Genomic DNA, 12,812 nt, shown 5'->3' with positions numbered 1-12,812 from the left:
AATGAGTGTGGTCAATCATCAACCCTGGCAGGTCAATGGTTAAAAGGGGGCACAGGTCAAGGGTTAAAGTTCATACAGACTGGGTCACAGGGAGAGATCAACAGAAAGTGAGAGCACAGAACTAAGGGAGGAGTAAAAATGGTAAAAAGAGACCACATATCGATGGTTTGACTTTACCATGCCCCATGGCTAGGGCCATGGACCCTAAAAAGCACCTGTGGATTTCATGTGATCCGTCTGCTCGCAAAAATGAGTCAAGGTGGACAAAACAAAAACAAGAGGTGAAAACATGTTGGACCGCTAAAACATGGACTGAACAAAGAAAGATTTCAGATGTTTTCTGCATTAACTCATGTCAGTTATCATTGCAAAAAATCAACACAATATTAGTAGCCATTAGTGTGATGATGCGCAAGAAAACATTCTGTTCAATGACATAAAACCAAACAAGAACTAAAAAGGTAATCATATTCAAAATATGAGACTGTGTTCTGTTCAAATGATTGTCAAAGCAATAGGAGTCAAAATACATGTCTGCAAATAGCTTCACTTTTCTACCTTTCACTTTGGGTAAATGGATTGTATTCATAAGAATACAAATGGACAGAAACCGAGTTATATCTCAGTGCAAAACAAACCGTCTAAAGAACACCATGATCTGAGCTTAAAAGAAATTAAACTTCAAACATTTATAATTTCCCTTTTTTGGTTGGGGACATAAATCAACATCCTCTTTTACTGAAACCGTGACTTAACCAGCTGTCAATAAAAAGTGTGTCTGCTACCGAATAAAATTAAGCTGAATGCCATGATACGCTGTGAGCCACATTAAAACAGCAATCAGCAGTTGAAACAATAACAAAGCGGACTCCCTGCCCCGGTTTGGTAAAAAGCTGAGGGATGGGGCTAGAGAAATGTAACCACTCAAATTCATAGACAGAGGTATGGATGCAAGGACTGGCCATACATTATATCAAAATTATAGTTTTAACCATGTTTTGAGGCTATATAGTGCTTGTTTACAAACATTGGAGTAAAAAGCTTATATTTTGGGTTCTGACAGTTGAAGTAAGCTCATGAGGCATTTATAAGTTATTCTTCAAAAATGTATGTATACTGAACAAAAATATAAAAACGCAACATTCGACAATTTCAAAGATTTTACGGAGTCACAGTTAATAAAAGGAAATCAGCCAATTGAAATAAGTGAATTAGGCCCTAATCTATAGAGTTCACATGACTGATATGCATGTTGGTCAAAGATGCCTTAAAAAAAAAGGTAGGGGCATGGATCAGAAAACCAGTTAGTATCTGATCCAATTTGTAAGTCGCTCTGGATAAGAGCGTCTGCTAAATGACTTAAATGTAAATGTAATGTGACCACCATTTGTGTCATGCAGCGAGACATCTCCTTCGCATAGAGTTTATAAGGCTGCTGATTGTGGCCTATGGAATGATGTCCCTCTCCTCTGCAATGGATGTGTGAAGTTGCTGGATATTGGCAGGAACTGGAACACACTGTCGTACACGTTGATCCAGAGCATCCCAAACATGCTCAATGGGTGACATGTCTTGTATTCAGGCCATGGAAGAACTGGGACATGTTCAGCTTCCAGAAATTGTGTTCAGATCCTTACAACAAGGTGCCGTGGATTATCATATTGAAAGCACTCCACACTGCCCTTTCCCACCTGGACAAAAGGAACACCTATGTGAGAATGCTGTTCATTGACTACAACTCCCGTGTTCAATACCACAGTGCACACAAAGCTCATCACTAAACTAAGGACCCTGGGACAAAACACCGACTGCAACTGGATCCTCGATGGGCAGCCCACAGGTGGTAAGGGTAGGCAACAACACATCTGCCACGCTGATCCTCAACACAGGGCCCCTCAAGGGCTACCTTGACCACTTTAGTCCCCTACCCTTACCACATTTGTCCCCTCCTGCACTCCCTGTTCACCCACAACTGCGTGGCCAAGCACCATCAGTAAGTTTGCTGATGACACAAAAGTTCTACAATTGCGCCATCGAGAGCATCCTGACCGGTCGCTCTGCTACTGCACAGCAAATGGTACCAACGCGCCAAGTCTAGGTCCAAAAGGCTCCTTAACAGCTTCTACCCCCAAGGCATAAGACTGCTGAACAACTAATCAAATTCAAATGGCCATGCGACTATTCACTTTACCCCTACCTACATGTACAAATTACCTCGACTAACCTGTAGCCCTGCACATTGACTTGGTACCGTTACCCCCTGTATATAGCCTTGTTATTTTATTGTGCCACTTTTTTTCTTAACTCTATTTCTTGAACTGCATTGTTGATTACGGGCTTGTAAGAATTTCACAATAAATTGTATTCAGCGCATGTGAATTTTTTAATTTGATTTAACAATGGGCCTCAGGATCTCGTCACAGTATCTGTGCATTCAATTTGCTAGAGATAAAATGCAATTGGGTTCATTGTCCGTAGCTTATGCCTGCCCATACCATGACCCCACCCCCACCATGGGGCACTAGGTTCACAAAGTTGACATTAGTAAACCACTTGCCTACACAACGCCACAGAGGCTGTCTGCCATCTGCCTGATACAGTTGAAACTGGTATTCATCCATGAAGAGCACACTTCTCTGGCATGCCAGCGGCCTTTGAAGGTGAGCATTTGCCCACTAAAGTTGGTTACGACACCAAACTGCAGTCAGGTAAAGACCCTGGTGAAGACGGCAACCACGCAGATGAGCATCCCTGAGATGGTTTCTGACAGTTTGTGCAGAAATACTCTGGGTTGTGCAAACCCAAAGTTTCATCAGCTGTGCGGGTGGCTGGTCTCAGACCATCCCGGAGGTGAAGAAGCCAGATGTGTAGGTCCTGGGCTGGAGTGGTTACACCTGGTCTGCGGTTCGGAGGCCGGTTGGATGTACTGCCAAATACTCTAAAACGACATCGGGGGTGGCTTATGGTAGAGAAATTAACATTCAATTCTCTGGCAACAGCTCGGGTGGACATTCCTGCAGTTAGAATGCCAATTGTACACTCCCTCAAAACATCTATGGAATTGTATTGTGTGACAAAATTACACATTTTAGAGTGGCATTTTATTGTCCCCAGCACAAGGTGAACCTGTGTAAAGATCATGCTGTTTAGCTTCTTCTGTTGTTGATGCCCTGAGGGATTCAACACTTTTTTTTTTCACTCTCTTTCTGCTCCCAAATCACCTTATCACCTGTGCCTAAGCTTTAGTAAAATATCACATTTGAAGGCAAAACAACACGCACACATTCCCCTTTTCTCTATGTATTGGACCTTTTTGTCCAAAGCTCCCTTTATTGCTTTGGAAGTGTACAAAACCCCCTCTGTTTATACTCTGTAAAAAAGGGGTCAACAAGGTTTTAGGTCTGTTGCGCTATTGACGGAGATCTTCACCTCCACGTCCTGCACGCTGCGTGGCTGTGCCTGGCAGAGCATGCTGAGCAGCAGTAAGATCAGCTCCTCGATGTACTGCAGCGCATCCTCCTGGGACGACAGCTTGGGATGCACCTGGCTCAGCACCTTCACAGAGACAGAGATGTGCATTAGTTCAGTATGAGTCAATAAAAATAAAAAAATCAACTGTTAAAAAAGGTTGGATCGGTAGAATGTGGTAAACATGTATGAGTTCAGTATAGGTTGAGTTGATTATCATATATATTTTTTATAAACTTAAAAAGCTTGGGGTGCATCTGGCTCAGCACCTTTACACAGAAACTAAGAGAGATGAGGCTAGGCTACTAGTTCAGCATAGATTGCCGCTGGGCCCAAACTGGTTAACTCAATGGTGTTTCCATGGAATTACAATCAACGTGGAAAACTGATTGAATTTGCAAAAAGTCATCAACATATAGGAATTGAGACATTTTGTAATTTTTTCACCCAATTTTGAACCTAAATCCAATGACACAGTTCAAATGTTTGTTGATTACACGTTAGTTGACAACTCAATCTAAACTAGACGTTGAAGTGACGTCAAACTGTTAAAAACCTTGAGTAGCAACTGGAAAGACATTTTCTAGTGTAGTATAGTTTGAGTGTTTTCACACTTAGTCCCTTTTCAGTCAATTTGTGTGAACTCAGTGCAGTTCGCTTCATTTTTTTGTACAGTATGAACACTCTAAAAGAACTTAGACCCCTTAAAAGAGCCCCAAAAGGAAACCAAATTGAGACCATTGTGAGAGGTGGTCCGAATTCGGTTTGCTTGAATTTCCGCACCACACACTAGACTACTGCAACAGTGTTTCCTCTGCCATAAGCCCTCACATTGGTGCCACAAAAGAGAGAAGATGAGGTAACACTTTACTTGACACCCAGCGTCATAACACATTGTTACACGGTCATAACACGTTGTTACACAGTCATAACCATATCACGGCGTAACAGCTGACATAACACATTGATGAATGAGAATATGTACGAAAAATATATGGATGAGCGATGGCTGAACGGCATAGGCAAGGTGCAATAGATGGTATAAAATACAGTATATACATATGATAAGTAATGTAAGATATTTATACATTATTAAATTGGCATTATTTAAAAGTGGCATTGTGTAAAGTGACTCGTGATCCATTTATTAAAGTAGCCAGTGATTGAGTCTCAATCTGTGGTTGCGGGTGGTGCAGTTGCCGTACCAGGCTGTGATACAGCCCGAAAGGGTGCTCTCGATTGTGCATCTGTAAAAAAAAGTTTGTCAGGGTTTTGGGTGACAAGCCACATTTCTTCAGCTTCCTGAGGTTGAAGAGGTGCTGTTGCGCCATCTTCACCACACTGTCTGTGTGGGTGGACCATTTCAGTTTGTCTGTGGTGTACGCCAAGGAATGTGAAGCTTTCTACCTTCGATGTGGATGGGTTCTCCCTCTGCTATTTCGTGAAATCCACGATAATCTCCGATAATCTCTGCGCATGCTCTGATAACGTAGCTAGGGATGCAGTCTGGGCCAAGCAGCCTTGCGAGGGTTAAAACGTTTAAAATGTTTTACTGACGTCGGGCCAAGTGGGGGGGGGGGGGGTGCAGTCCTTGTTTGTGGGCTGCGACGGTGGCAAAGTATTATCCTCAAAGCGGGCAGAGAAGGTGTTTAGTTTGTCTGGAAGAGTGACGGTGTCCTTGACTTGGCTGGTTCTCTTTTTGTATTCCGTAATCTTCTGTAGACCCTGCAACATATGTCTCGTGTCTGAGCTGTTGAATTGCGACTCCACTTTGTCCCTTTACTGGCATGTCGCTTGTTTGATTGCCTTGCAGAGGGAATAACTACACCGTTTATATTCAGCCATATTCCCAGATCTCTTTCCATGGTTAAATGTGGTGGTTCGCGTTTTCAGTTTTGCGAAAGCCACCATCCATCCACGGTTTCTGGTTAGGGTAGGTTTTAATAGTAACAGTGGGAACAACATCTCCAATGCACTTCCTTATAAGCTCACTCACTGAGTCAGCGTATAGATCAATGTTGTTCTTGGAGGCTGACCGGAACATATCCCAGTCCGGGTGATCAAAACAATCTTGAAGCATGAATTCCGATTGGTCAGACCAGCGTTGAATGGTTCTAGTAACTGGTATTTGTTTGCAATATGTGATCTATAGGCTAAGATAGCTTCATACACTGTTTATTCGATTGTGGGGTTTGAAGTGTGAGAAGGCAACATATGGTGAAAATCACAACATGGAGTATAAAATTAATTCAAGCTCTTAAAAAGGGGCAGTAGCCTACATTCGGTATACAATTTTCAATAACAGCATTATTTAATCTGCAGTTATTATTCTGCTATTTATTCTGTTACCAATAATATTTACATGTAAATAGTATCTTCTGATGGTATTTTGTTAAAATATTAGACAATTGTAATCTATTAGCTTCCAAAATTTATGTAGCCATTAGTGTAAAATACTTAAAGGAAAGGTTCACCGATTTTGAATGTTATACTGTTTTTGTGCATCTCTAAGTGATGTTCTACCGATACCCTTGGGTGACTTAATGTGTATCGGAGTTATTGGTGTTCAAGCAGGCAGAATCCGACAGATAACGCAGCACTATGACAAAGTCGCACTCACTTCACTGGAAGTTAATAGGAGATTTCAGATCTCAAAAACATCTACCTACCTACTGTCTCTGATCTTGCGGACTAAATTATGGATGTTGGAGTGTGCTCCTGGCTGTCCGTAAGTAAACAAAAAAAAGTTTTTTTAAATGGTGCCGTCTGGTTTGCTTTATAAGGAATTTTAAATTATTCATACTTTTATTTGTAATACTTAAGTACATTTTAACAATTACATTTACTTTTGATACTTACGTATATATATATTTTTTAATTACCCAAGTAGTATTTTACTGGGTCACTGACTTTACTTGAGTGTTTTTTAAAACTTTTACTCAAGTATGACAATTGAGTACTTTTTCCACCACTGCTGCTATGTACCATAGAGGTCAATGGTCAAAGTTCTGCTGACCTGAACATTCCGAAAATGTGTCTGAATCTCTAAGCTTTCCAATCTAGCTGTCTGATAAATTCAGATGGAATGGCTTGTCCTGCACAAAAACCCAGAGTGCATTGAGGGAATGCTGGAAAAAGCTCTTGGATCCTTTCTAAACATAGCAAATGTGAATACAAAGAGGACTCGGAACACGAAATAGGTGAAGTGAACTGGCAAAAGAGTTGAGTCCTCAATCAAAGGCGAGGGCAGTGTGAATACAAAGAGAAGAGTTATTTTCCTTATTTTTTTCCCCCCGGAGTTAATGTTAAAAAAAGGACTGTGTGTGAAAATACCCTTTGTGGGAAGAAAAAAAATGACAAAAAAGTTAGATCTCTCATTTGGACCACTCAAAACCAGACAGAATACAATAGTCAACATTTTGCTGAAAGTAGGCTAGATTTCACACTCTCAGAGATACTTTTGGTTGGATAGCATGCGGTCGAATATAATGTTAAGAACAAAAAAGACAAATAGGCTTGTAGTGTGGCTCCCCTTTAGAGCTGCACTCTAGATATGCATTTGCAAATAGCAATTCAGCCGACTAGTATTAGGGCTAACTGATGCAAATTCTGAGTGCCGTGTTCACCAGTATCTAGCCTACTCAAATACATTCTTACTCTGGATAGGCCTATCTGCATTCCAGTCAAGTGCACTCAATCATAACAGTCACAAGTTAATGTATAGAAAGACCTACATGAGGAGTTCTTGCAGAACACGCCCATCATAACATAGACCCAAACTCCTTAAACACAGCCCATGGTTGGCTTTAAAATCAAACACTAGATATAGGCTACATGAATATTGATGAAAGCCATTTTCCAAGTCAATTCATATTTTTCAAGCATGAAATTGCTATTTAAGTGCTCATTTGCCCAAACTAATTTTGTGTTGACTTACTGCCGAACTTGTGCCCCCTTCATGCAGTCACTCAAACAGTGACAAACATGGCTAGAAAAAGAGATGACCAGTGATGAAGGTTTATCGCAGTCGCCAAGAACATAACCATAAAGACACATTGCTCACATTACTACCTTTTTGTCCTACATCTCCAAACCATCATCCACCATTGAGTTGGTACAATACTTCAATCTTCACTATGGCTGGTAATGGGTCAAATACATTAGGGAAAAAGTATACAATTAGGCTACTTTAGTTTAGGTTGGAATAAGCATACGTTTGCGGGTTGAAGCCCGTGGAGTGGGACTACTGCCTTTAAAGCCGTCACTGGTAACTGACTGAGCCCAGCGACGACAGCATGATGAGAACACAGCACTGACACGGTCTCGTCAGTTCGCATCGCTAGCCAAAGCATCCTATCAGAGCATGACTAAGCAAGTTCTGAGCGTCTCTACTTCCCTCCTCTTAGAGGGGGCATGGTCTCGATTCAACTTGGCAGCACTTCAGAGGCAGAAAGGGACGGAGAGTTAAATGGGAGAGAGTAAGCGAGAGAGGGAGTTTGAGACAGAGTGGGCTGAGGAACTGAGGATGGAGTAAGAGAGAGGGATAAGAGGTGGCAGTGATAAAAGCCTGAATGTAAAAGATCAACATGCCTCCATTACACACACACAGTGGAGGCTACTCAGAGGAAGGGGAGGACCATCCTCCTCAGTGAATTTAATAGAAATGGTGAAACATAAAAAAAAAGTTATTTTTAAGTTAAAACTATAAATACACTGCTCAAAAAAAATAAAAGGGAACACTAAAATAACACATCCTAGATCTGAATGAATGAAATATTCTTATTAAATACTTTTTTTTTTTCACACAAAAATTATCAACGGAAATCAAATTTATCAACCCATGGAGGTCTGGATTTGGAGTCACACTCAAAATTGGTGGAAAACCACACTAGAGGCTGATCCAACTTTGATGTAATGTCCTTAAAACAAGTCAAAATGGGGCTCAGTAGTGTATGTGGCCTCCACGTGCCTGTATGACCTCCCTACAACACCTGGGCATGCTCCTGATGAGGTGGTGGATGGTTTCCTGATGGATCTCCTCCCAGACCTGGACTAAAGCATCCGCAATTCCTGGACAGTCTGTGGTGCAACATGGAGTTGGTGGATGGAGCGAGACATGATGTCCCAGATGTGCTCAATTGGATTCAGGTATGGGGAACGGGCGGGCCACACACTCCAGCCAAATGAGGTCTAGCATTGTCTTGCATTAGGAGGAACCCAGGGCCAACCGCACCAGCATATGGTCTCACAAGGGGTCTGAGGATCTCATCTCGGTACCTAATGGCAGTCAGGCTACCTCTGGCAAGCACATGGAGGCCCCCCCAAAGAAATGCCACCCCACACCATGACTGACCCACCGCCAAACCGTCATGCTGGAGGATGTTGCAGGCAGCAGAACATTCTCCACGTCTGTCACATGTGCTCAGTGTGAACCTGCTTTCATCTGTGAAGAGCACAGGGCGCCAGTGGCAAATTTGCCAATCTTGGTGTTCTCTGGCAAATGCCAAACGTCCTGCACGGCGTTGGACTGTAAGCACAACCCCCACCTGTGGACGTCGGGCCCTCATACCACCCTCATGGAGTCTGTTTCTGACCGTTTGAGCAGACACATGCACATTTGTGGCCTGCTGGAGGTCATTTTGCAGGGCTCTGGCAGTGCTCCTCCTTGCACAAAGGCGGAGGTAGCGGTCCTGCTGCCGGGTTGTTGCCCTCCTATGGCCTCCTCCACGTCTCCTGATGTACTGGCCTGTCTCCTGGTAGCGCCTCCATGCTCTGGACACTACGCTGACAGACACAGCAAACCTTCTTGCCACAGCTCACATTGATTTGCCATCCTGGATGAGCTGCACTACCTGAGCCACTTGTGTGGGTTGTACTCCATCTCATGCTACCACTAGAGTGAAAGCACCGCCAGCATTCAAAAGTTACCAAAACATCAGCCAGGAAGCATAGGAACTGAGAAGTGGTCTGTGGTCATCACCTGCAGAACCACTCCTTTATTGGGGGTGTCTTGCTAATTGCCTATAATTTCCACCTGTTGTCTATTCCATTTGCACAGCAGCATGTGAAATTGATTGTCAATCAGTGTTGCTTCCTAAGTGGACAGTTTGATTTCACAGAAGTGTGATTGACTTGGAGTTACATTGTGTTGTTTAAGTGTTCCCTTTACTTTTTTTGAGCAGTGTATATTCACGTCACCAAACAATTGATTAAAACACACTGTTTTGCAATGAAGGTCTACAGTAGCCTCAGCAGCACTCTGTAGGGTAGCACCACGTTGTAGCTGGAGGACAGCTAGCTTTTGTCCTCCTCTGGGTACATTGACTTCAGTACAGTAACTTACACAGTAATTATGACAACTTCCTGAGGGCGTCCTCCAACCCATCAGAGCTCTTGCAGCACGAACTGACATGGTTGTCCACCCAAAGAAAGAATCAGAGAATGACTCTAGTATTGAAAGCATAAGCTACAGCTAGCTAGCACTGCATAAAATGTGGTGAGTAGTTGACTGAGTGAGAAAGACAGTTTTCTTCCAAAATTAAGGAGAAGCGAGAGTGAGATATATGGTTGTATGTTTTTTTAAAACTTTCACTTAGCTATCTAGTTTAGCCTTCTTAAACAGAGGGATGCCATGTTAGCTAGTTGGCTATCCAACACTGGAACTCTTCCAAGTCAAGGTAAGCTTTTGGTTTTATTAATTTATTGCCACCGGGTCCCTCCGGTGTAAATGCTAAACTGCTTTCTGACCGTACACTGTACTGCATTATTGCAGCCGGTTTACTAACACGTTAGTTCTAGTAGCTATATTGACTATGACAGGACAACGATGTAGGCTGTGTATAGCGGCCAGCAGTCATGATATGAAGGTTTGGCTTGGAAAGATTATTTTGCCTGGTCAGACAGCTGATGTGTTGTGCACTGAAGTCCACAATTGACGGGAACGGCGATAGGAGGAAAGTGCGTAGATAGTCGCAAGAAGGAATTATATACACAACGAGCAAAGTGAGCATGCTGTTTTTATGTGGCTGCTATGAAAATGAACTGTGTCTGCATGTGATCAGGGGTGTATTCTTCCCGCCGATTCTGTTGAAAAACATTTAATAATAAACATACCTGAATTTGTACAATAGAAACTAATTTCTAGCTGTTGGACTAATGATTATACCCTAGATTAGCTACATGCAGGCAAGAGTGTGTAAGGTGGTACTGAATGCGTCACTGTCTCACATTGATTACTCAAAATTCTCTCTACCGGTGCACCTACGTTGTAAACTTTCATTCATAGGCTAGGTTGTAGCAACCTCATGACGGGTACAGGGAAAATTTGAGTATCATATAGTAGCCTAAAACTATTGATGTTACATTGAGCTGGGTGAATGGAACATGAATGAGTCATCCAATATGCTGTAATAGAAAGAAGACAATGCTCATAACAAAGATCATCCTCCCTCATCTTACACTGCAACGACCACTGACACACACCTACCTAGCTTTCTCACCTCGCGTCGGAATGCAGAGGTATTCATCTGTCGCGGGCATACACGTAGGTGCTTTCAGAAGTGTGTTTTGAGTGGGGAAAGATCAAGGTCTAACAGGAGGTCCTGAGATAATGTAAAAGATGTAGCCTAGCCTGACAAGGCTCATGTTAGGCCACTTCATGACTGCCGATGGGGAAAAAAACAGGGAGATTGACAAGAAAGCTCTGCTTGAATACATTGCATGCTGCAATTCTTTAGACCGTTTTAGTCTTCTTCCTTTGTTCTGCCTCCGTGTAAGGCAATTGAGAAATAAACTAGAAAGTGAAAACTATTAAAACCCATTGTAATAGGGTAATAATAATCTGAATAAATGAGTTGCAAATAAAATCTTAACACACACAAGATGATATATATGGAGGATAGGTTTATGGAAAGCTCCCAGAAAAATTGGAAGAAAGGCTCATTATTCCAACTGAATCAATGCTCCCCCACAGAAACAATGTCTACGGTGGACTTCAACTCAACATGTATTGTATGTTTTAAAAAGGTTCTTCCAGCCTTTCTGTGTCCTCACATCCAGACATGTGTAGTAGAGCAGTGCGGTCCTCTGATAGATAACGTCAAGTAAAGAGTATAATTGAACCCTTGGTTGCAAATCCAAGGTCACTCTCCAACCCCAAGTTATGAGAGGATTGAGTGTGGTTCTTGAAGGTAGTATGGGAGTCTCACATCCAGAGTAAGCTGCTGATCATGTGAATCAAGTTTGTTGATAATTCAAGCTCAAGTGAATTGACTTCAGATGTGCAAGGTGGCCTTGTGAGCCCTAGCCCCACATGACCGCTTGACATGATCCTGTGTCACTCTTGTCCCAGAGGTTGCCGATGACAACCAAGCCGGTGTACCCAGGTGCTTCTCCCTCAATCTCAGCTCAATTCCGGTCCATAAGCTGGGCCTCCCTGAGCTGGATCTGTCTGAGTTGATTTATGTGTGTGTGTGTATAAAGGATGCATGTCTATGGTGTACTATGTAGACACCTGAGCTGAGCAATAAGGGAGACTAGGCTACAACCCCATTACCACTATCAGATCTGAGGGGTGGGGCAATGGAGCCTGTTTTTTGTCCCCCCCCCTCTTCTAAAATTGCCATCACCCACTAATTAACTTGTCATTTTATCAAACTAAGTGTTTGAGCTAGTAGTGTATCAATATTTATAATTTACAAATTAGCTATGACAGCCAATTAATATATAGCAATACTTTGGATTTCACCCCATCTCAAAATCTAATGGTTTTGACAATTTTGAAGTTTTTACAGAGTGACATTTTCTTCCCCTCTTGCTTCGAACACGCAGTGGGCCTCGCAAAAATGATTGCTGTCCTCGTTATGAAATTATCAAACGTTACCATTTTTATATATAAAATGACCATACAGATTGTTTAAAGCAAAACTACAAAAACTATTGCTGATGGTAAACCTCAACAATCAAAATAAAATCTATTTTATGCCCGGTTCGGCAAGTATATCCAGATGAGAGCTGTCTCCGGTAGCTTACTTTTCCCAATTTTCAACTAGAGGTCGACCGATAATGATTTGTCAACGTAGATACCGATTATTGGAGGACCAAAAAAAGCCAATACCGATTAATTCTGAGATATATATATATATATTTAAAATAATGACAATTACAACAATACTGGGCTCCGGGCAGCCGAGCGGAAATGGAGGAAAACTCGCCTCCCTGCGGACCTGACATCCTTTCACTCCCTCCTCTCTACATTTTCCTCTTCTCTCTCTGCTGCTAAAGCCACTTTCTACCACTCTAAATTCCAAGCATCTGCCTCTAACCCTAGGAAGCTCTTTGCAACC

At 42.3% G+C, this 12,812-nt stretch overlaps 1 protein-coding gene across 4 annotated transcripts in view; it reads right to left on the bottom strand.

Annotated features, from left to right (window-relative positions):
• Positions 1 to 12,812, bottom strand: part of LOC115103977 (son of sevenless homolog 1-like) — an 81,401-nt gene that overhangs the window by 61,245 nt on the left and 7,344 nt on the right. For all 4 annotated transcript variants that reach the window (XM_029625069.2, XM_029625070.2, XM_029625071.2 and 1 more), the window contains exon 2: positions 3,430 to 3,555. In XM_029625069.2, the coding sequence (XP_029480929.1) occupies positions 3,430 to 3,555 (126 nt within the window). The remainder of the gene's footprint in view (positions 1 to 3,429; positions 3,556 to 12,812) is intronic.

The sequence above is a fragment of the Oncorhynchus nerka genome, linkage group LG21 (assembly GCF_034236695.1).
Source record: "Oncorhynchus nerka isolate Pitt River linkage group LG21, Oner_Uvic_2.0, whole genome shotgun sequence".
NCBI lineage: Eukaryota > Metazoa > Chordata > Actinopteri > Salmoniformes > Salmonidae > Oncorhynchus > Oncorhynchus nerka.
The sequence above is the reverse complement of the archived record's forward strand: the minus strand, read 5'-3'. Positions and strand labels throughout refer to the sequence as shown.